Here is a 23752-nt window from a genome sequence, read left to right on the forward strand (position 1 = left end):
CAAAAAATTGAGAGTACACCAATGAAATTTTTCCAATATCACGCATAAAAATAAAGTGTCACTATTAAATTGTATGTCTTTTAGCTCTTATAATGGCCTCTAAACGTCATTTGACCCATTTTTGGTGGTATTTGAAGATATTTTACCCCATTCTTCTTGCACCACTTGTTTTAAATGGGTTTTGTTTCTAATTTTCTGTCTTTGAACCCCTTTTTTTGGGTATGGCCCACGAATATTCAATGGCATTGATGTCGGGGTACTGTGGTGGTGTGTGTAACTGGTATTTACAATGAAAAAGACACCATATTTTGAAGTTACGTGTATTCTGTTTGGGGTCGTTGTCTTACTGGAAAATGAAATTTCCATTTAAACCCAAATTTTTAGCACTTTCCTTTAGATTGCTGCGAAGTATATTCAAGTAAACCGTATCATTTATAATGTCATCTATAAAAATTAAATTTCCTACCCCGAATGAAGCCATGTAACCTCAAATCATCACGGAGTCACCATCATGTTTAACTGTAGGACGTAAATTTTTTGGATACAAAGCAGTATTAGGCTTTCTCCATACAGTAAGATGGTTGTCACTGCCAAAAATGTTGAGGTTTCTTTCATTACTAAATATAGATTTCTTCCAAAGGTTATTGGTCTTCAATTGATGAGTTTTTGCAAACTTCAAACGTTTTTTCTGAATTTGCAAGCTGTTGAACGGTTTCTCTCTAACAATGCTACTTTTATATCCAGCTTGTTTAATGGCATTTAGCACAGCTTCAGCACTTACACTTCTGCCTATGATTTGAAAAGTTTCTGCAAAAAGTTGGATGAACCATATGGTAGCAGCAATCTAAAGGAAAGTGTTAAAAATTTGGGTTTAGATGGAAATTCCATTTTTACACATAATAAATGGTTTAATTTAGAGTAAAAATAAAGAAAAATCAACGAAAAATTTCTAAATTGAAAATTTTCAGAAGCATTTTAAATAAACATACGCAGAATTTTGCCTCAAAAAATTGAGAGTACACCAATGAAATTTTTCCAATATCACGCATAAAAATAAAGTGTCACTATTAAATTGTATGTCTTTTAGCTCTTATAATGGCCTCTAAACGTCATTTGACCCATTTTTGGTGGTATTTGAAGATATTTTACCCCATTCTTCTTGCACCACTTGTTTTAAATGGGTTTTGTTTCTAATTTTGTGTCTTTGAACCCCTTTTTTGGGGTATGGCCCACGAATATTCAATGGCATTGATGTCGGGGTACTGTGGTGGTGTGTGTAACTGGTATTTACAATGAAAAAGACACCATATTTTGAAGTTACGTGTATTCTGTTTGGGGTCGTTGTCTTACTGGAAAATGAAATTTCCATTTAAACCCAAATTTTTAGCACTTTCCTTTAGATTGCTGCGAAGTATATTCAAGTAAACCGTATCATTTATAATGCCATCTATAAAAATTAAATTTCCTACCCCGAATGAAGCCATGTAACCTCAAATCATCACGGAGTCACCATCATGTTTAACTGTAGGACGTAAATTTTTTGGATACAAAGCAGTATTAGGCTTTCTCCATACAGTAAGATGGTTGTCACTGCCAAAAATGTTGAGGTTTCTTTCATTACTAAATATAGATTTCTTCCAAAGGTTATTGGTCTTCAATTGATGAGTTTTTGCAAACTTCAAACGCTTTTTCTGAATTTGCAAGCTGTTGAACGGTTTCTCTCTAACAATGCTACTTTTATATCCAGCTTGTTTAATGGCATTTAGCACAGTTTCAGCACTTACACTTCTGCCTATGATTTGAAAAGTTTCTGCAAAAAGTTGGATGAACCATATGGTAGCAGCAATCTAAAGGAAAGTGTTAAAAATTTGGGTTTAGATGGAAATTCCATTTTTACACATAATAAATGGTTTAATTTAGAGTAAAAATAAAGAAAAATCAACGAAAAATTTCTAAATTGAAAATTTTCAGAAGCATTTTAAATAAACATACGCAGAATTTTGCCTCAAAAAATTGAGAGTACACCAATGAAATTTTTCCAATATCACGCATAAAAATAAAGTGTCACTATTAAATTGTATGTCTTTTAGCTCTTATAATGGCCTCTAAACGTCATTTGACCCATTTTTGGTGGTATTTGAAGATATTTTACCCCATTCTTCTTGCACCACTTGTTTTAAATGGGTTTTGTTTCTAATTTTGTGTCTTTGAACCCCTTTTTTGGGGTATGGCCCACGAATATTCAATGGCATTGATGTCGGGGTACTGTGGTGGTGTGTGTAACTGGTATTTACAATGAAAAAGACACCATATTTTGAAGTTACGTGTATTCTGTTTGGGGTCGTTGTCTTACTGGAAAATGAAATTTCCATTTAAACCCAAATTTTTAGCACTTTCCTTTAGATTGCTGCGAAGTATATTCAAGTAAACCGTATCATTTATAATGCCATCTATAAAAATTAAATTTCCTACCCCGAATGAAGCCATGTAACCTCAAATCATCACGGAGTCACCATCATGTTTAACTGTAGGACGTAAATTTTTTGGATACAAAGCAGTATTAGGCTTTCTCCATACAGTAAGATGGTTGTCACTGCCAAAAATGTTGAGGTTTCTTTCATTACTAAATATAGATTTCTTCCAAAGGTTATTGGTCTTCAATTGATGAGTTTTTGCAAACTTCAAACGCTTTTTCTGAATTTGCAAGCTGTTGAACGGTTTCTCTCTAACAATGCTACTTTTATATCCAGCTTGTTTAATGGCATTTAGCACAGTTTCAGCACTTACACTTCTGCCTATGATTTGAAAAGTTTCTGCAAAAAGTTGGATGAACCATATGGTAGCAGCAATCTAAAGGAAAGTGTTAAAAATTTGGGTTTAGATGGAAATTCCATTTTTACACATAACAAATGGTTTAATTTAGAGTAAAAATAAAGAAAAATCAACGAAAAATTTCTAAATTGAAAATTTTCAGAAGCATTTTAAATAAACATACGCAGAATTTTGCCTCAAAAAATTGAGAGTACACCAATGAAATTTTTCCAATATCACGCATAAAAATAAAGTGTCACTATTAAATTGTATGTCTTTTAGCTCTTATAATGGCCTCTAAACGTCATTTGACCCATTTTTGGTGGTATTTGAAGATATTTTACCCCATTCTTCTTGCACCACTTGTTTTAAATGGGTTTTGTTTCTAATTTTGTGTCTTTGAACCCCTTTTTTTGGGTATGGCCCACGAATATTCAATGGCATTGATGTCGGGGTACTGTGGTGGTGTGTGTAACTGGTATTTACAATGAAAAAGACACCATATTTTGAAGTTACGTGTATTCTGTTTGGGGTCGTTGTCTTACTGGAAAATGAAATTTCCATTTAAACCCAAATTTTTAGCACTTTCCTTTAGATTGCTGCGAAGTATATTCAAGTAAACCGTATCATTTATAATGCCATCTATAAAAATTAAATTTCCTACCCCGAATGAAGTTATGTAACCTCAAATCATCACGGAGTCACCATCATGTTTAACTGTAGGACGTAAATTTTTTGGATACAAAGCAGTATTAGGCTTTCTCCATACAGTAAGATGGTTGTCACTGCCAAAAATGTTGAGGTTTCTTTCATTACTAAATATAGATTTCTTCCAAAGGTTATTGGTCTTCAATTGATGAGTTTTTGCAAACTTCAAACGCTTTTTCTGAATTTGCAAGCTGTTGAACGGTTTCTCTCTAACAATGCTACTTTTATATCCAGCTTGTTTAATGGCATTTAGCACAGTTTCAGCACTTACACTTCTGCCTATGATTTGAAAAGTTTCTGCAAAAAGTTGGATGAACCATATGGTAGCAGCAATCTAAAGGAAAGTGTTAAAAATTTGGGTTTAGATGGAAATTCCATTTTTACACATAATAAATGGTTTAATTTAGAGTAAAAATAAAGAAAAATCAACGAAAAATTTCTAAATTGAAAATTTTCAGAAGCATTTTAAATAAACATACGCAGAATTTTGCCTCAAAAAATTGAGAGTACACCAATGAAATTTTTCCAATATCACGCATAAAAATAAAGTGTCACTATTAAATTGTATGTCTTTTAGCTCTTATAATGGCCTCTAAACGTCATTTGACCCATTTTTGGTGGTATTTGAAGATATTTTACCCCATTCTTCTTGCACCACTTGTTTTAAATGGGTTTTGTTTCTAATTTTGTGTCTTTGAACCCCTTTTTTTGGGTATGGCCCACGAATATTCAATGGCATTGATGTCGGGGTACTGTGGTGGTGTGTGTAACTGGTATTTACAATGAAAAAGACACCATATTTTGAAGTTACGTGTATTCTGTTTGGGGTCGTTGTCTTACTGGAAAATGAAATTTCCATTTAAACCCAAATTTTTAGCACTTTCCTTTAGATTGCTGCGAAGTATATTCAAGTAAACCGTATCATTTATAATGCCATCTATAAAAATTAAATTTCCTACCCCGAATGAAGTTATGTAACCTCAAATCATCACGGAGTCACCATCATGTTTAACTGTAGGACGTAAATTTTTTGGATACAAAGCAGTATTAGGCTTTCTCCATACAGTAAGATGGTTGTCACTGCCAAAAATGTTGAGGTTTCTTTCATTACTAAATATAGATTTCTTCCAAAGGTTATTGGTCTTCAATTGATGAGTTTTTGCAAACTTCAAACGCTTTTTCTGAATTTGCAAGCTGTTGAACGGTTTCTCTCTAACAATGCTACTTTTATATCCAGCTTGTTTAATGGCATTTAGCACAGTTTCAGCACTTACACTTCTGCCTATGATTTGAAAAGTTTCTGCAAAAAGTTGGATGAACCATATGGTAGCAGCAATCTAAAGGAAAGTGTTAAAAATTTGGGTTTAGATGGAAATTCCATTTTTACACATAATAAATGGTTTAATTTAGAGTAAAAATAAAGAAAAATCAACGAAAAATTTCTAAATTGAAAATTTTCAGAAGCATTTTAAATAAACATACGCAGAATTTTGCCTCAAAAAATTGAGAGTACACCAATGAAATTTTTCCAATATCACGCATAAAAATAAAGTGTCACTATTAAATTGTATGTCTTTTAGCTCTTATAATGGCCTCTAAACGTCATTTGACCCATTTTTGGTGGTATTTGAAGATATTTTACCCCATTCTTCTTGCACCACTTGTTTTAAATGGGTTTTGTTTCTAATTTTGTGTCTTTGAACCCCTTTTTTTGGGTATGGCCCACGAATATTCAATGGCATTGATGTCGGGGTACTGTGGTGGTGTGTGTAACTGGTATTTACAATGAAAAAGACACCATATTTTGAAGTTACGTGTATTCTGTTTGGGGTCGTTGTCTTACTGGAAAATGAAATTTCCATTTAAACCCAAATTTTTAGCACTTTCCTTTAGATTGCTGCGAAGTATATTCAAGTAAACCGTATCATTTATAATGCCATCTATAAAAATTAAATTTCCTACCCCGAATGAAGCCATGTAACCTCAAATCATCACGGAGTCACCATCATGTTTAACTGTAGGACGTAAATTTTTTGGATACAAAGCAGTATTAGGCTTTCTCCATACAGTAAGATGGTTGTCACTGCCAAAAATGTTGAGGTTTCTTTCATTACTAAATATAGATTTCTTCCAAAGGTTATTGGTCTTCAATTGATGAGTTTTTGCAAACTTCAAACGCTTTTTCTGAATTTGCAAGCTGTTGAACGGTTTCTCTCTAACAATGCTACTTTTATATCCAGCTTGTTTAATGGCATTTAGCACAGTTTCAGCACTTACACTTCTGCCTATGATTTGAAAAGTTTCTGCAAAAAGTTGGATGAACCATATGGTAGCAGCAATCTAAAGGAAAGTGTTAAAAATTTGGGTTTAGATGGAAATTCCATTTTTACACATAATAAATGGTTTAATTTAGAGTAAAAATAAAGAAAAATCAACGAAAAATTTCTAAATTGAAAATTTTCAGAAGCATTTTAAATAAACATACGCAGAATTTTGCCTCAAAAAATCGAGAATACACCAATGAAATTTTTGCAATATCACGCATAGAAACAAAGTGTCACTATTAAATTGCATGTCTTTTGGCTCTTATAATGGTCTCTAATCGTCATGGTACTGATTCGACCCATTTTTGGTGGTATTTGAAGATATTTTACCCCATTCTTCTTGCACCACTTGTTTTAAATGGGTTTTGTTTCTAATTTTGTATTTTTGAACCAATTTTTCGAGTATCCCCCACGAATATTCAATGGCATTGATGTCAGGGTACTGTGGTGGTGTGTGTAACTGTTGTTTACAATGAAAAAGATGTCATATTTTGACGTTATGTGCACTCTGTTTGGGGTCGTTGTCTTACTGGAAAATGGAATTTCCATCTAAACCCAAATTTTTAACACTTTCCTTTAGATTGCTGCTACCATATGGTTCATTCAACTTGTTGCAGAAACTTTTCAAATCATAGACAGAAGTGTAAGTGCAGAAACTGTGCTAAATGCCATTAAACAAGCTGGATATAAAAGTAGCATTGTTAGAGAGAAACCGTTCACTAGCTTGCAAATTCAGAAAAAGCATTTGAAGTTTGCAAAGACTCATCAATTGAAGACCAATAACCTTTGGAAGAAATCTATATTTAGTAATGAAAGAAACCTCAATATTTTTGGCAGTGACAACCATAGTACTGTATGGAGAAAGCCTAATATTGCTTTGTATCCAAAAAATTTACGTCCTGCAGTTAAACATGATGGTGACTCCGTGATGATTTGAGGTTACATGGCTTCATTCGGGATAGGAAATTTAATTTTTATAGATGGCCTTATAAATGATACGGTTTACTGGGATATACTTCGCAGCAATCTAAAGGAAAGTACTAAAAATTTGTATTTAGATGGAAATTTCATTTTCCAGTAAGACAACGACCCCAAACAGAATACACGTAACTTCAAAATATGGTGTCTTTTTTATTGTAAATACCAGTTACACACACCACCACAATACCCCGACATCAATGCCATTGAATATTCGTAAGCCATACCCAAAAAAGGGGTTCAAACATACAAAACTAGAAACAAAACCCATTTAAAACAAGTGGTGCAAGAAGAATGGGGTAAAATATCTTCAAATACCAAAAAATTGTTCAAATCGGTACCATGACGTTTAGAGGCCATTATAAGAGCCAAAAGACATGCAATTTAATAGTGACACTTTATTTCTATGCGTGATATTGCAAAAATTTCATTGGTGTATTCTCAATTTTTTGAGGCAAAATTCTGCGTATGTTTATTTAAAATGCTTCTGAAAATTTTCAATTTAAAAATTTTTCGTTGATTTTCCTTTATTTTTACTCTAAATTAAACCATTTGTTATGTGTAAAAATAAAATCATGTTTGCACTTCTCGGTAATGTGTTATTTATATTGAAAGTCGGATTCATGAAGTAAAAGTAAGGTGTACTCTCAATTTTTTGAGTCACTGTATATATACAACCGATGAATATATACAGGAAACACACAGCAGCACACTACAACAAACAGTAGCCCACAAGTCGTAATCAGTAGTAATAACATCCACAGTACACAAAGCAGCCAGACAGAATACAGCTTCACTCTGCGGTCTCTCCAAACGGCTGCAATTCTCCACTGTCTCCTCGCATTAACTGTATTCAGCTATCGACACACTACTACACGACTGGCTACTCCTCACAGGACTCGATGCTGCTTCCACAATAAACACAAGGACTCGACATACAGCTCAGTTCAGCAATCGCTTGAGCTGCACACAACGCTGGACTATTCCGCCGTTGCTTTGTTATCCTTTCGACGACTCGTTACTTGTCTTCGACTCCAACTCCGATTCCTTGCAGCTTGAGAGTGCCGGCCTTTTATAGTTCCCGGGAGGCGGCCCGAGAAGGTTCGGGACCATTTAGGAATATCTCAGTTCCTATTGGATGAATCGTTAAAATTCTCGAAGTTTCCAGCAATATCTATTTTGTCGCTAAGTTTGTCACCGAGCACTAAGATTAGTGACACGGCATCCGATCAGCACCCACAGCGCAGATTGTAAAACGATTTTTCCAGTGATTCAACTAACCGTGATGATAAGCAACTTTGCAGGCTTGTAACAATATTTAAAAGGTGTTTTTACTTTTATCACCAAACTGAAATCAAACTTTTTAATGTTGTTTTTTAAATATTCTGGATAGATCTATTTTTTAGAAATTTAGAAATTACATATTGAATATATGCTAGCAAAATATATAATTGGTATTAATTAAAATTTCTTGGGTGACTTATGTTTCAATTTAATAACGAAATATTCCAAGAATGTTATTTTGTGGTCTTAAATTGATTCAAGTGCCATGCTGAATATTCTTTAAAAAAAAAATTCTGTTTCTCCTTTTTTTTACATTTTAGGATACGAAGTATAGAGAAAATATAGTAATGGAATTTTGATTACAGTACTTTCTTATGTCTGATACTCGAGATTTTGAGTATCATTTTGTGCTGATACTCGAGATTTTGAGTATCATTTTGTGCTGATACTCGAGATTTTGACGAATCTTCACGTTTCAATTCTTTCTGAATTAGAAAAATACATTTTTGACATTATGCCTGCCTGTCGATGAACAGGATTATTCAAAAACGCTTTGAGCTGGATTGATGAAATTTGGTATATGGAAATGAACACTATTCTCTTAATTTGTAGATTTCTATCAAATGTTGAAAGCATAAGAAATCTGTCTGTCTATTGTTCGAATACAAGTGAACTTAACAACTATAAAACATAAAGAGTTTGATAGATAAAATTTGGTACACAGATATAACGTTTAAAATGTTGATTGATAGATTTGGTTCAATTTGAAGACAAAGGATTAACTGTCTGTCTGTCTGCACTTCTGCATATAAGTAAACTCGACAACTCTTAAACAAAGTGAATTAAATCAATAGAATTCGGTATGTAATTAATCCATTGACTGCGATTGCTGTTCTGTATCGAATTTTGCCATCAATTGGTCGGAAAAAAGGCGTCTAAATTGAATATTCACACGATAGGTTCATTCATGCTAGATTTACGCCAAAGATTTGTATTTCGTATTCATTATTCGCCAGTGCCATGTGCGGTATTCGCAGCCTTATTTCAGGTTTACAATTTTGTGCAGGAAGTGGGGGATAAGGCCTTTATTGGAGAGAATGCCAAAAAGTTTCGGCAAAACCACTCCTTGTGGTTTTTAATCATGTATCAATAAATTCAAATCAAACTTTCTGCAAGTTTAATGTTTCTTGCTGGTGTATTTTGTAGAAATTTTTAAAACAAATGTGAAGGAAAAAAAAAAAAAAATCAGGTGTTCTATATACCGGCAAAATATGAAACAAAGGCATTCTATAGAATGCTTAGGCATTATATATAATGCCGGGTGCTTTAAGGCAAAGTATGAAATATGAGAATTATTAAATACTTTCCCTAGACAATGTATGTAATACCTACGCATTCTATAGAACGATAAATGCTATTTAGGCAAAGTATGAAAAAAAGTCCTGATACGGCTATTTTATAAATGACGTGCATTCTTCAAAAATACAAATGTTATTCTAAAAAAATAATGAGAGTGCCATTTAAAAATTTTATCCAAAACACATAAAGAAAATTGAAAGTTGTACAAAACAAAATTTATGCCTTTCTTATTAAGGGTGTAATGTCCTGATCCAGACTGATCAAGTAACGAAGCAGAATTTCCAGACAATTCTTTATTTTACAGCCCTATATATACAAAGAACAACTTGATCTAATCTTGGTTAAATAAATAGTTATTTACACCTGTAGTAGGAGAAACAACAGTCAAAATCGAAGGTTTTTCTTGAAACTCAGTTCTTCATCTCGTCAACACGACCATTCCAGGGGTAGTTTCTCAGACTCCGAACTCGTGGGTGTAGTCCAACAGTTCCTGCAATTCGTTTCGTCTCTCCTCTCTTTCTAAAAAAAAAAAAAAAAATCTCCGCTTTTTATTTTGGTGACAATTTCCGCCTCTTAATTTACATTGGTCATTTGAGCTCTCCTTCGGCCAATTGGGGTTTAGCCATATGCTCTCTCCGCGGCGCCAGTGGGTCGTGGGAAGGTCCTTTCACAAAGAGAAACATCTAGCATCCAGATGTTTGGACACCCCTTTCTCTTTAAAGGTACTATCAATACCTCTGGGACGAGGAATTCCATATGTGGTCTTTCATTGTAGTCGCTAATGAACAGATGCAAGACCATAGCGATGACACAATGAATCAGTACAACACAATGTCTTATCAGTACTGGAAAACGGGGAATGTTACTATTGAAACAAAATTTTCATATGAAGAAATAAGAAATTAAAATGAACCTACTTATTGCAACATTGTAGGTTTGAATGACATTTTGAATTACACTTCATTACATTTTTCACGCAAAAACATTTCATATTTTGGCACTTTGTTTTACACATACATTTGACGAATCCCTGCCCGCTTCCACTGGACTAAGCAATTGCAATTGACTGGTGTGTGGTCAGCGCTATCTTCAATTCTAAGCAATTCTTAGGGCATGAAGTGAATTCTGTCTCTCTCTTCTTCTGTCACACTCATTACAACTGCCAATATTTTGCACGAATCACCCTCACCCATTGTCGACGATTTGCCCCCCCCTCTTCTTTTTTCTTGAATTCATTTTCATTTTTTGCTTGTATTTCCAGATTGATTTTAGATTATTTTACCTTCAGTAGCATTTTCAGTTTTGAAACAAAGGACGCACGAAATATCCATTTCATCATCTTTACTAACATGACCACAGAAGATATGATTTTTTTTACGACTCTTTTTGCATGCATGTTATTACTCGTTTCCTTTACACACATACAGCGGGTATCAGAAACGGAAATCTCATCCATATTTTTCGAAACAGGAATCGAAGATGCATTTCATACTTTGCCGATTTCTCATTCGGTATTTTATTGAGTGCCTAGAAAATGTATGAAATATGAATCGTTTCATACATTGCCGGCTAGTTTTAGGCATTAAATACAACGCCTAGACATTCTATAGAATGCCGGATTTCATTCTTTTCCGATAACAGATATACAGGGTGATCAAGAAATAACAGGAGGTGTTCGGAGCCCTGTAGTGTGTTATATACTGGACGAAATGTAATAAAATATGGCCACCATACACATTAAAATATGCATTTTTGATTTAAAAGAAAAAAATAGTACATGAAAACGCTGATAGGGGAAATCCTGACGCTGCAAATCCATAATAAGTGGGAAAAGAATACATAACTGCCAATGGAAACAGTAAGTAGCAACACACCAAATACCAATGCAAAACGTTTATTATAGCAATTTATAAATTTGGCTCAAAGTGACACCAACTGGATGTTCCAAAAATTGCATGATTTACACGAGGTTTTCGACGGTGGCTCGCAGCATATTGGCAGTTATTCGTCTGACATGTAACGTTATTTGATCTTTTAAAGTAGGAATGTCAGGAACATGTCCTTGATACACAACACCTTTCAAGTGATCCAGAAAAGCCTCACAAACAGAAATTGGCAAGATTCAGATTGTGTCATCAATTAATGTGTGTTGTTATCTTATGGATTAAATTTCAGGATCTTACGTAATATCTTCTGCATCATCGAAAACGGGGTATCTGTTTGTCGTGGTATTGAGCGTACACTGTTGGTAACCTGCTTATTAGCTATCGCCTGATCCATAACGGCTGTTGCAACTTCTTCAACTTGTTTCTGCTTGATACCTTTACATCCTCAGCCTGGTTGCACATCTGGAATTCCTGTTGTTTCAAATCTTTCAACCATTCTTCGCAAATTAATTATGGTCATGGGTCCTCTACGTAACTGTTTTAACCGCCGGTATTCACGAAGAGCAGTACTGACATTTTCATTCCTCTGATAAAACAGCTTGACTAATAAGGCGCGTTCACGTAGTGACAACGTAATAGACGGGCGAATTCTTGCAGAATGACACGAATTCCTGCAACCCTTCTGTCGTGGCTGGTTCGTGAGTGCTTTGAAAAAAATTAGGCAAATAGAAAACTTAACAGATTTATTTCAGATTCGTTCGAGTTACTCTGCTCAGTAACTCCTTCTCCACCAAGAGCCAACACTCGAATGACATCACTCTTTGAATTACACTCGCGCTAGTTGCCTAGCGCCATCTATGAACGTTTATTTTCTTAACGCTTCAAAATCCAATCACTACACCTTCCTTTTATTTTCAATGTCATGTCACAAAGTACCCGTATAAGCAAATTATATAATAGAGCTTTCGATCGCAGCGCCAGGAATTCCCCATCGGTGTTTTTTGGTACCATTTTTTTTTTCCTTGATAAATTGAAATTGCATACTTTAATGAGTATGGTGGCCAAGTTTTATTATGTTTTGTCCAGTACATAACATGCTATAGGGCTGCGAACACCTCCTGTTATTTCTTGATCATCCTGTATGTAATATCAGCATTGATTACTTTTTCAAGAGCCTATTAAGAATTACGATCAAGAACATGTATTGTTTTTGCATTGAGACTAATGAAAATTATTGATCGTATTCTTGCGTGATGTGATTTTGAAAGTATGTTATCACATCGAAGGTCATAATCAGTTAATTGAATTTCTTCTATGATGATTTTATAGCTGTGCAATTGATCGAGTTTTTGTAGCGTTTGTTGCTGCTTTCTCTTTCTAGTTTGTTGGAACAGTAAGGGATGGTTTGCTAATGTACGTCTTATACTTTTGTTTTAAATTAGTGATAGGTAATGTGTCCCTTAAAGTTCGTACATTTTTATTTACTTACTTGCTTTGTACTTTCTTGAATTCGAACTATATATTAAAAAAAAGTATTGTAATCTTCAACAAATTTGAACTGGATCTTTTTTGGCGAATCTCCAAGTTTCAAAACTCTGTGAATCCGACAAACATTTTTTTAGAAATTATGTTTGTCTGTCTGTCTCTGGGCTCGATAACTTCTAAACTCTTTGAACTAGATGGATGAAATTTGGCTTGTAGTTTTAACACTAAATTTGTTGATTTTTGTCAAATTTTAAACAAAATCTATTCTGAGGAAGTCCGCCTGCCTCACTGTCTACCCAACTGTCCGGGTATAAATGAAAACTAGAACTAGAAAACGAAATGATCCAGATAAATAAAATTTGATATGCAGAGTAAGCATCTGAAATGCAGATCCAAATGCAAATTTGGATTTAAATCTTCCAAGAGACTGACTGTTAGTCAATATTTCCTTTCGCCTACATGTAAACATAATAATAAATGAAATCATATATGTGATCTTGTGACTCTCTTTGTAGTTTTACATCAAATTTTGATTCCAACTGGACGGAATATGGTATCCAAAATACAATTCGATTTTCTGGTACTTAATCGCATGCGATTAATCGCCGTTGATTGTACGTTAGATTCAAGGCGAAGATTGATATTTCGTAATTAATGATCGCCATTGCTGTGCCCTTAATTCTCAAGTACTGTTTTTGTTATTTTTTATTATACTACAAAGCATACAATTCTCATGTGTGAATCTGAGAATAAAAATCTGAGCAGTTCTGATATTAACTGTTTTATTCAGTGCTCACAGGTTTATGCGGGGCTGGGAAATATTTTTATTAGAGGGACAAAAAAAAAAAAAAAGTTGTGGGAAACCATTTCCGGTGGTTCTCAATAATATTTATAAATAAGGAGGGAGAGTGATGGTAAGTCATATAACATCTGATAAAAGTGAAACTTATGTTTTAAATGTTTTGTATTTTTAAAACATAAGTCTAAACTTAAACTTAAGTTTTTTTTACATTTTTGTATTGAAGAAATTTATTTTTCAATATCAATATCCCTGCCAATCTTATCTCCCTGCCAATAAAATTTAGAAATAAATAATAAGTTTAAAAGATTATTGTATATGAATTTTTTATTTTTTATTTAAATATTTTTTCTTGATGGTTTCTTTTTACAAATGCTAGAAAGTCTGAGAAGAAAGTGCTTATTAAATTTTTGTAATTACAATATTAATTTGTATGATAATATTTAAGGTTGAGAAGAAGAAAGTAGTTTCAAAAATACAATTTCTTAGAAGAGGGAAAAGATAAATAAACATCAAACAGAGCAGTTTTTGCGCCACATGTAGTATTATCCACTCAGAATATAATATAGAAAGTTTTAATGAATGAAAACTCTTAAAGAGCGTCAGTAAATGTATTTACATTGATAAGCACCACAGTACACATGTATATAGATATAATACCATAAACTATAGTATGTGTATTATCTGTAGGCGGTTCAAGGTCACATTTTCTACGACGTGACTGGTACCAGACAACCAAAAACGAGGTAGAAAATGTGACCTTGAACCGTCTACAGAAAATACACAGACTATAATCATTTTTATTTCTTCCACAAATTTATTGTATACTAAGTTTAAGTATTGTAATTGCTGAAATTTTTAATTGGGAATTTTAGGTATAAAAGCTCAATACTCTTAGATATGCCGCAACGGTCCTTGCCCGCTCGCTATCACCCAGCATTTTCGTTTGCACCACTGTATGGAGGGGGGGGGGGGTTAACTTGCGACAAAGTGCTCCAGCCCTGAATACTGTACTGATTTCACCAGTTTCTATTTCAATAGAAGGTTATGATCTCAAGATAAATCAATAATAGTCTTCTGGCCTTTGTCATCCTCTCCCTCCCATTTTCGAGCAATCGCGAAATTACAGTAACTTTAAAACTACAGTTTTTTTTACATAACCTCTACTTTAACGACTGGGTCGAATTCTCTGATTAATTTTTTCACGTTATGCGCATAGCTGATAAATCAGTATGCTCTATGTCTATTGTTTAAAATATTATTCATTTGGTGTGATAAGATTATATTCATCAAAACTGATAAACATTATTAAATTAATGCTATTGATATCGTGGGCGAAAAACTGATCGCCGAAGGCGGCTGGTATGTATTTATTGACATTTAAATTTACTGTAACTTTTTAATTCTTAGTCTCAACTGTTAAAATCTTTATTTACGAGATTAACGGATGCAGCAATTATAGTTGAGAAAATTTTAAAATTCTTAAGAAAATTAATTGAAATTTATGAATTTCGTAATCAAAATTTCTTTTTAAAAATAATAATATATTCATATAAAAGAACTGTTAATTATTGCTTAATAACTAATTATTAAATTAATCAAAATCAATTGAAAAGAACCTACATTAATTATACAAGAATCACTACTTCATATAGAATTGTATGTTACCTCCGAAATTGATTAAAAGTTACCGGAAATTCTATAGTAAAATATACTCTAAAGAGTTCCTTAAATTTTTCTTTCTCTCAATCTGTTAATCCCACCAAGCTAAATAGTTTAATCATTTTGTGGACGACCCCTGCTGGAGGTAAACAGATCCTTAAAAACACCGGAATAGAAAGCAGTCAGTGCGCGCAAGTTCATCGATCCACTTCGCAGCTGGATATCGGCCGGATGGTTGAAAGCTGGAACTCCGCCGGCTGCGAATGGAAATGAATGGATGGAAAAACACTGTCCTTTTGTGTCCTTACAATGAACTAAATGAGCTACAGGCTTCTTTTTGTCCTTTTTTGCGTAATTGCCTCCAACGCGGCGCTCGTGAAAAGCGTAGTAGTCCGTTGACGTGTTTTATTCAGTAGAATCGGTCGGTATTTTTTTCTCCCATGGAATCGTTCGATCATAATCTATGAAGAAAATCTTCAAGGTATTTAAAAATTTTGTTTCATTTCTTTTTAAATAATATTTCTCAATTTTTTTCAAGGATAAATTTATGAGAAATATTGTTTCATAACCAAAGTAGTTCTGCTGTGTTATACATTATCGTTGTTCCAGTCGGTTATGCGATCGGTTTCTAAATGTTGTAATATGTTAGAATTGTAATGTAATCTCAAACTAAAATATGCAAAAGTCGTTTGCTATCGAAACTGAGCAGACGATATTTTTTCTAGTTTGAGTAGGTGTAAATGGGTTTTGAAAACCAAGTGGGGAAATGTGAGGGGATGCATCCAACATGTTCTTGACCTAGTTACGGGGATTTTCATCTAGCCAGGCATTGTCAGAACTTTTTAATCCCTCTCGTGTAAATATTATACCATCCATAATTTCTTATATATTTTAGCAAATTATAAATGGTAAACCAGTATTAATATGATTATATAGTAATGTTTTGTTCTAGATGTGTAAGCATGTTATTTTTTGGAAATAATATAAGAAAATATTAAAAAACGGAAAAGAACATATATTTTATTGTAAAATTTGTTTCTGCTATTCCTGGAGCATGTAAAATAATTTATTATATTTATCATCTATCCGCATTTAACTAGTTTTGTATTTAAATTTAAAAATCTGTTATTATCGGAAATCGATTAAATATTTTAATTTCAAAAATCAATAAGGAAAACAACGATTTCAGAAGAATTTTAAATTGATTAATGAACTTATTTGTAATAATAATCGGTTAGAACATTAAAAAAAAGAAAACACTATTTACATTTGCAGTTTTCTCAATAACGTTTTAAACATTTTTTTGCTATTCCTGCTCGTTTGATTATTTATTTGCTTAATCCTCACTAGCTCCACCTAAATGAAAGGGGTTTTAGGTACATAAAGGACGACAGAGAGGATGAAAAACAGCATATATAATATGAAATTAAAAGACACAATAATAACCAGTATCAGATGTATAGTGAAACAGATATTCCCCCTTTTTTTTTCTTTTAACTCTTGAACATAAACATAATAAAACTTAATCTTAACTAAACATAAGAACTAAACAGAATAGCTAAGCAGTAACTAAATAAACTAAGCAGCTGTTAATGTTAGTTTATCTAATTAACAATCTTAAAAGAATGCTGACTTTATATTTTTTGTCTCTTATTATAAAATAACAAATGCATTAAAATAAACCTGTTTTATAATGTGTGAATTGATAAATTTTTGATTAATTAATTTTTATAGTTCATTTTAATTTTTCTTAAAAAATGGAATGGTTATTTATTGTAAGACATTGATGATTTATGTTTGAAATAAATTCTTTTTTATATATTAGACAATTTTAAATTAATTAAGATTAAATCCAGGATTTAACTAGACTTCATGATGCATTCCTTATCTTTTTCTATATTGTCAACTGGAATCATAACTAACCTCATTATTAAAAATTTTTCATTTATTTTCTATCATAAAACTTTCAAGAGCAATTTGATTTTTTCTTCATTAGTATTTCAAAATTATCCACAGATTTGGAAAATTTATATTTTCTTTGCTGAATGCTAGTTATATTTATGATTTTATCTCAATTCAGATTTGTCTTTGCTAACTGTATAAAATCATTTTGTTTTTGTAATAATTTGATTTAAAAAAATTTATTTATAAATTCTTTGTAATTGATTTTTTAAATTAATTAAAATTTTAAACTTTTTTTTTCTTTAATCAGTGCAAACTTTTTTTTTATTTTCCTATTTGTGAACTGTGTTGATTTATTTTAATAGTTATAATAGTTGAGTTTGAAATCTCTTAATTCATGATTTGTAAACAATAGCATGGTTACTAATTTTTGCTGGAACAATTTAGACACAAATCTTGCTCAGTAGGGAACATTGCTTCATAATACACGTGCATAAAATGTTACATGATTATTTACAAATAAACATATGGTTGCAAAGTTGGATTTTATAATGTCATTTATAAAAGTCATAATCTTGATTATTTATTGTGTTTGTCATTTTTAAAAATCTATTATACATTGTTTAAAGTTATTTATAGCTAAAATTTATTTTCTAGGAGGCTTATACAAGAAGCCTTAAACAGGCAAACATTTCACCAGTTCAAGGCATATGCTGAGAAACAGTTTCCTGGTGATCCAGAACAGGTACCAATTTTGATATTCTGGCATAGAAAAATGACGATAGTTCCTTTTGTGCATTTGAATTTTACATTTAATTGATGTTTGTCATTGGTATAGATTGAATAATTATTCGTTATATTAAAAATTATAATTTACATTTATTTAGAGGGCAATCACTGAAATATTTTGAAATTATTTATTCCCCTTTAAAAGATCAAGGGGGAAAAAGCAAATAAGATTTTTTTTTTCTTTTTGATTTTAAAATTACAGTACTGTCTAACAATTTGAAAGATGTATTCCTGTAGTATCACTTAGAAAAAAAGAAAGAGGATGATATTGCATCTGAATAACAAGCTTCTAAAAACAAGATTTAAAAAAAAAAAAAAAATTCCCATTGAATTTGTAGAAGCCTTGCCATTTTCCTTTTGGACTTTTGATTTTACATATCTTTTCAGAAATTGTTTAAATGATTTTTTTGGAAGTAGTTTGTTTTTTAATTAAATTTCTTGGATTATACAATCATTATTCAATTTTAATGAATAATCTTCTTTATGACCATATGTTGATTGGAATAATAAAGGAAAGATGTGAATAATTTCATCATGAGGCTGTATAATGTTCATCATGCTTACAAATCTTTGCTTAGGGAGAAAAATATTTTACTATTCAGAGAATTCTTGGATTTCTAGAAAATTAGTTTTGTTCCATCTTATCATATAAAATTCCACAACACTAATTAGAGGGTTTGATATATGCCTACTTTTTATTGAAAATGGAGAGAATTGTAGTGTCCACTACAAATATTATTACTGTTTATTGTCCACTAACAATTACACTCTAATTATAATTATTATGTAGTGTCCATTGCACTTATTTCAAAAATTTATCACTTCTCTTATTTTTTTTAATTAATGTTACATATATGATTCATATTCTTTAAAAAATTAAATGATATATTTGAATTTCACTTTAAAAATTTACAATTGATATAACATATAAAAATCTTAAGATTTAAAACTGAAGTTATTTAATTATAAAAGTCCTATGTAATCCAAAGATGTATTGAAACATTTATTAATTACATCAAAGTAGCTACATTTGACAACCAGATTATTGTTTTTTTTTGTTTTTGTTTTTTTTACTGTTAAACTATTAATAAGGATAATGCATTTTTTTAAAAAAAATTTATCTTTCTATTTGATAAGGTTGAAAAACTAGAATTTACTTGAATTATTCTATTACAGGTTACTATGCATGTAAATTAAAAAGTGTATAAATTACAGAATAAAAGCAGATGCAAAAATCCTACTTCAAAACTAATGTTCAAAGAAAGCAATTTTTTAAATCTCATTTTTAACATTGGCAAAAACAGGGTGTTGGATGAATTTGAATTTCATCTGTTAAAGACTGTGCATCAGATTAAATTTATAAAAAATTAGGATAAGAATTGTAGGGAAATGAAATTGATGTCATTAAAAAGATAATTTGTTGAATTTAAAATAATGCAAGAATAATTTTTGTGAGATAATATTGAAGGATTTATGAATATCAATTTCCATAGTCAAGTTGTAATGTTTATCAAACTGATAAGATTTATGCCTTATCTTGTACATTCTCTTTCCCCTTACTGAGTGGAGGTTTTGGTGACATGTTGAGTATTCTTCTGAGCATTTCTAATTATATTTAGCTGTTCCATTAATTAGCTAATTGAAGTATTGAATTAAATGTTGGTATAAAAGAGTTTAATTAAATAATCTCAGCAGTTTGTTCACATTTGACTGTATCATTCAATTAAAAATAATATAAACAATTCTGTGCCCCTTACTTTAGCATTATATATATAGATTGTAACATAGCATTTTGTGACTTTTTTCCTAATCTTACTTTTAACTAACCTTAATCTTAGCTAAAAATGTTGATTTTTTTTTTTATATCTACATATAGCAGGCTGTTCTTATTCGCCAACTGCAAGAGCAACATTATCAACAATACATGCAACAAGTACTTCAAGAACAACTTTCACCTTCTCAGAACCATAAAACAAATTCAATAAAAATGGCGGAACAAGAAAATACTGTGGAACCAGTGAGAGAGAGTACTCCTGAAGTGTCAGAAGAAGAAATATGTGGTAAGGAAAAATGATTCATGTTTAAATCAGCCTATTAATGCAAAGTATCTAAAAAAATTGTATTAATACTTTGAATTCCTCTTATTTTAACTGCCATTGCAATATGAGAGCCTATTTGGTGAAATTTTTATTAATAAGTGATTCTGGAAAATAGATTTATTTTAGTTCCCTCATTCTCACCGGACCTCACTCCACTGGATTTCTTTTTGGGAGTTTTCCTGAAAATATATTTATAACTTAAAATCAATTTCAGTTAACAAATTGAGAACAGTTATTGAATGTGATTATGTTTAAGATAAAATTATATGCTTATTAGTTCAATTATATTAATGTTATCAACATTAATAAAATTCATATTCAGCTAATAGATATAAAATTTCATCACTTACACTAAGGGGTTATAAAATTTTATTTTGTATTGATTTTGTAGTAATTATTCCTGGTGTATATATACTTTTAAGACACCTTGTCCATTAATTAACTGTAAATGCTCTGAAATTTTTGAAATTAATTTTCAAATACTGAAATCATGACAGTTGTCTTATGATAGATTTTTACATCTAAAAATAAAGTTTATACTTGGGCATTGAATCATATATTTGCAATTTAATAGACAATTCTTATCTATATTTAAATCGAATCATATTCACTTGTTATCACTGGATGGGAAAAAGATTGAGAACATGATGATCATTTATAAAAAAAAGAGAACTGACTCATTTGGTTTATTATAGGATTTTCTTTTTATTAGATGTGTTGATTATTTGAAATTCATGGACTTGTACATTTGTTTTAGTTCATAGAAGAGTTAGCTTAGTTGAAAAAAAAAATATTAATATAGAATTACATAAGTGAAGCCCTTAACCCTCCAGCTCCATATTCTGTGGTTTATGCGGGTTAGCAATCAGTCCATTTGCTATTGCATCCCAAGTTTTTTTGTAGTTTAGTGTGTTTATTTTTATGATTACAGAATTTTATTATACCATATTATTATTGTTTAACATATAGTATCTGTTCACTTTGTTTAAAAAATATTTAAACTTATTTGCAACATCGCATCTAAATAGTGATTTTTAAAAAAATATGTAGTCAGAGGGTTAAAAGCTACTGCAGTATAAATTACTATCACAAAATGTTAAGTTTTTTTTTTTTTTTTTTTTTTTTTTACTTAGTTTTGCTGGAATATAAAATTTTCTTTTTTCTTCACAAAATTGCAGTAGCATATTTTTGACTCCTTGAATAGGTTAAATATAGATTTTTGATTCCTAAAATTCCTTGTTATCTGTCATTTGGTAACAGTATCTTGGCTTTGGACCAGACAGATGGAGGTTCGAATCCTGATTCCATTGAAGGTCCACTGTGTAGTCATCGAGCCCATTAAATTTGTGGAAATCCTTATCCTTTTGTCTCATATAGAGTTTGAAGTGTGGTATTCCAATTCAATTGTAATCAAAATATATCTCAAAATTAGAAGATTCATTCCAAAATAGCCATCATTTATTTCAAAATAAGATATGTAATTAAATAAAATATGCCTTCAAATTTTATTATTGATTTATATGAGAGAAATATTGTAGTAGTGTTATAATATGTAAACTGGGTTCTTGAGTTTCCGTTTTTTTGTAGATTAATGCTATTAAATTTATTATTAAAATTTACATCTAAATTTGTGATTAAAATCTTTTATAATTAATTATTATATTCTAAAATTCTTAAATATGGTGATTTTATTCTAAACTATTTAATTTTATTATTGTTAGATCCTCTACCTGTAGCTGCAGCCCACATGTGGACCAGGAAAGACATTGTTGAATTCAAAGAAGCCATTCGGAAGGAAGGGGGAGATGGTATCATTAAAGTAGGTCATGGAGAAACAGTCACAGTCAGAGTTCCTACACACGATGATGGTACTTGTCTCTTTTGGGAATTTGCAACAGATAGTTATGATCTCGGATTTGGAGTTTACTTCGAGTGGACCAGAAGTCCAGATTCTCAAGTGACAGTGCATATAAGTGAAAGTGAGGAAGAAGAGGATGATGATGAAGGTTAGAAAAATCTAAAATTGATTGATTAATAAATTTTTGTACGCATGTGGCTGGCTATCCATGGTTTCTTAAATTTTTATCACTGACGACTGTTTTTTATGAGTAAAAAATTTTTCATGAACTAATTTTGACTCGAGAATGTTTTAAGGATTCTAAGTATATATATTTAAATTTAAAAAAAAAGACAAACTGCAAATGAAAAATAATTTAGTTCTGAAAATTAACTTAATAAATATGCTTATTTTTTATTAAAGTTTTTGTTATAAATAAATAAGCATACACTTTAGCAATAGCAGCTTTCTTAGTTATTTTAATTACCATCAAATATTAAAAACTACTGTTAAATATAGTGTAAAAAATATTTTTAAAAATTGTCAAAATTCCTTAGGAAATAAATTGGTGCCATTAAAACTTTTTTAGAATTTTAAAATGATGTAAAATTATTTTTTGTATTGTAACATTTTAAGAATTTAATATGGGAAAAGTTAAAATGTTCCTTTAATTTTAACTAAATAAAACATGCACACACACAAACACACTTAATTATTAGTGGAGATATATAAATCTGTCATTACTAGTTTGATAGATTATCACCATTTTTTACAGGGTGTGTAGCATCATGGAAAGCACTTAAAAAGTGTTTAAATTTGAAAGTCAGTTTTAAATACCTTAAAAGTGTTTAATTTTGAAATAAGACCCTTAAAAAATGCTTAATTTTCTTGAGAAGCGCAAAGGCAGCATTTTATTCATTTTGTTTCCCTACATGTTGAATAGGATAACTTGAAAGCATAGTCAAAAAGGCTTGTTTATGAGATTAAAACTTGTTATGTGATAAAAGCTTGTTATGAGGTAAAGAAACAAATCCAAGAAAAGTGAAGAATACAAGGAATCCAGAGTGAAATAGCTCCAGGGGTTGCAACACATATTAAAATAATGCTCATGAGCCTTTTTCTTCAACAATGGGCATTGCCATTTATTGAAATATTGGAATAGTTATCCAGGAAGGGCAGTATGAAATATGTATTGTGCCATACTGTGAAAAAATTTTGTCGTTTGAAAAATTAAAAATAAATAAATAAATAAATACAAGCACTGAACAAATTTTTAATGTTTTTGATATTGAAGAATTTATTTAAGTTATACCAGGTACTTTTTATGTGTTGTTCAAGAAGAAAACTCATATTGGTCCGATTAACAGAAAACAAAAATACAAGATGAATTTGGTGCGCCAAAGAGATATATCGAACATTGTAGAAGCTGCTGTAAAAACACTTGCAGTGAAGCCTCTTTAGTACATTACACATTCCATCATTCTATTTCATATGTGGTTTTGGAGCAATTTTTTGAATGACTTATTAGGTTGATTTTAATGTACTATACTGAGATATAATTAATTGCTTTTTGTAACTATGTTAGTCGATCACATAAAATCTAGTATGATTGGATTTGAACTTGAAGGCATAAGTTTTCAGTAATCATTATTTCTTTCATGGAGTACTTTTTAAATAACCCCTGTCCATTTGAAAATTATTATTCGTTGGACCAATCTTGCCAAATTTTAATTGCCGTGATTGGTTGATTTTCTGGCCAAATTTTATTTGGCATGATTGGTTTATTTTCTGACCAAATTTTAGCTGGCATATTGTCTCGTGCTGGCTCA

General features: G+C 31.2%; 1 protein-coding gene across 2 annotated transcripts in view; it reads left to right on the forward strand.

The window, feature by feature from the left end:
- Positions 1-23752, forward strand: part of LOC129957063 (Golgi resident protein GCP60-like) — a 65357-nt gene that overhangs the window by 35041 nt on the left and 6564 nt on the right. Inside the window, exons 5-7 of one of the 2 annotated variants that reach the window (XM_056069199.1) lie at positions 17856-17943; positions 19864-20047; positions 21808-22092. In XM_056069199.1, coding sequence (XP_055925174.1) covers positions 17856-17943; positions 19864-20047; positions 21808-22092 — 557 coding nt within the window. The remainder of the gene's footprint in view (positions 1-17855; positions 17944-19863; positions 20048-21807; positions 22093-23752) is intronic. The other variant, XM_056069200.1, reaches the window with a different exon arrangement.

This window comes from Argiope bruennichi, chromosome 11 (assembly GCF_947563725.1).
Source record: "Argiope bruennichi chromosome 11, qqArgBrue1.1, whole genome shotgun sequence".
NCBI lineage: Eukaryota > Metazoa > Arthropoda > Arachnida > Araneae > Araneidae > Argiope > Argiope bruennichi.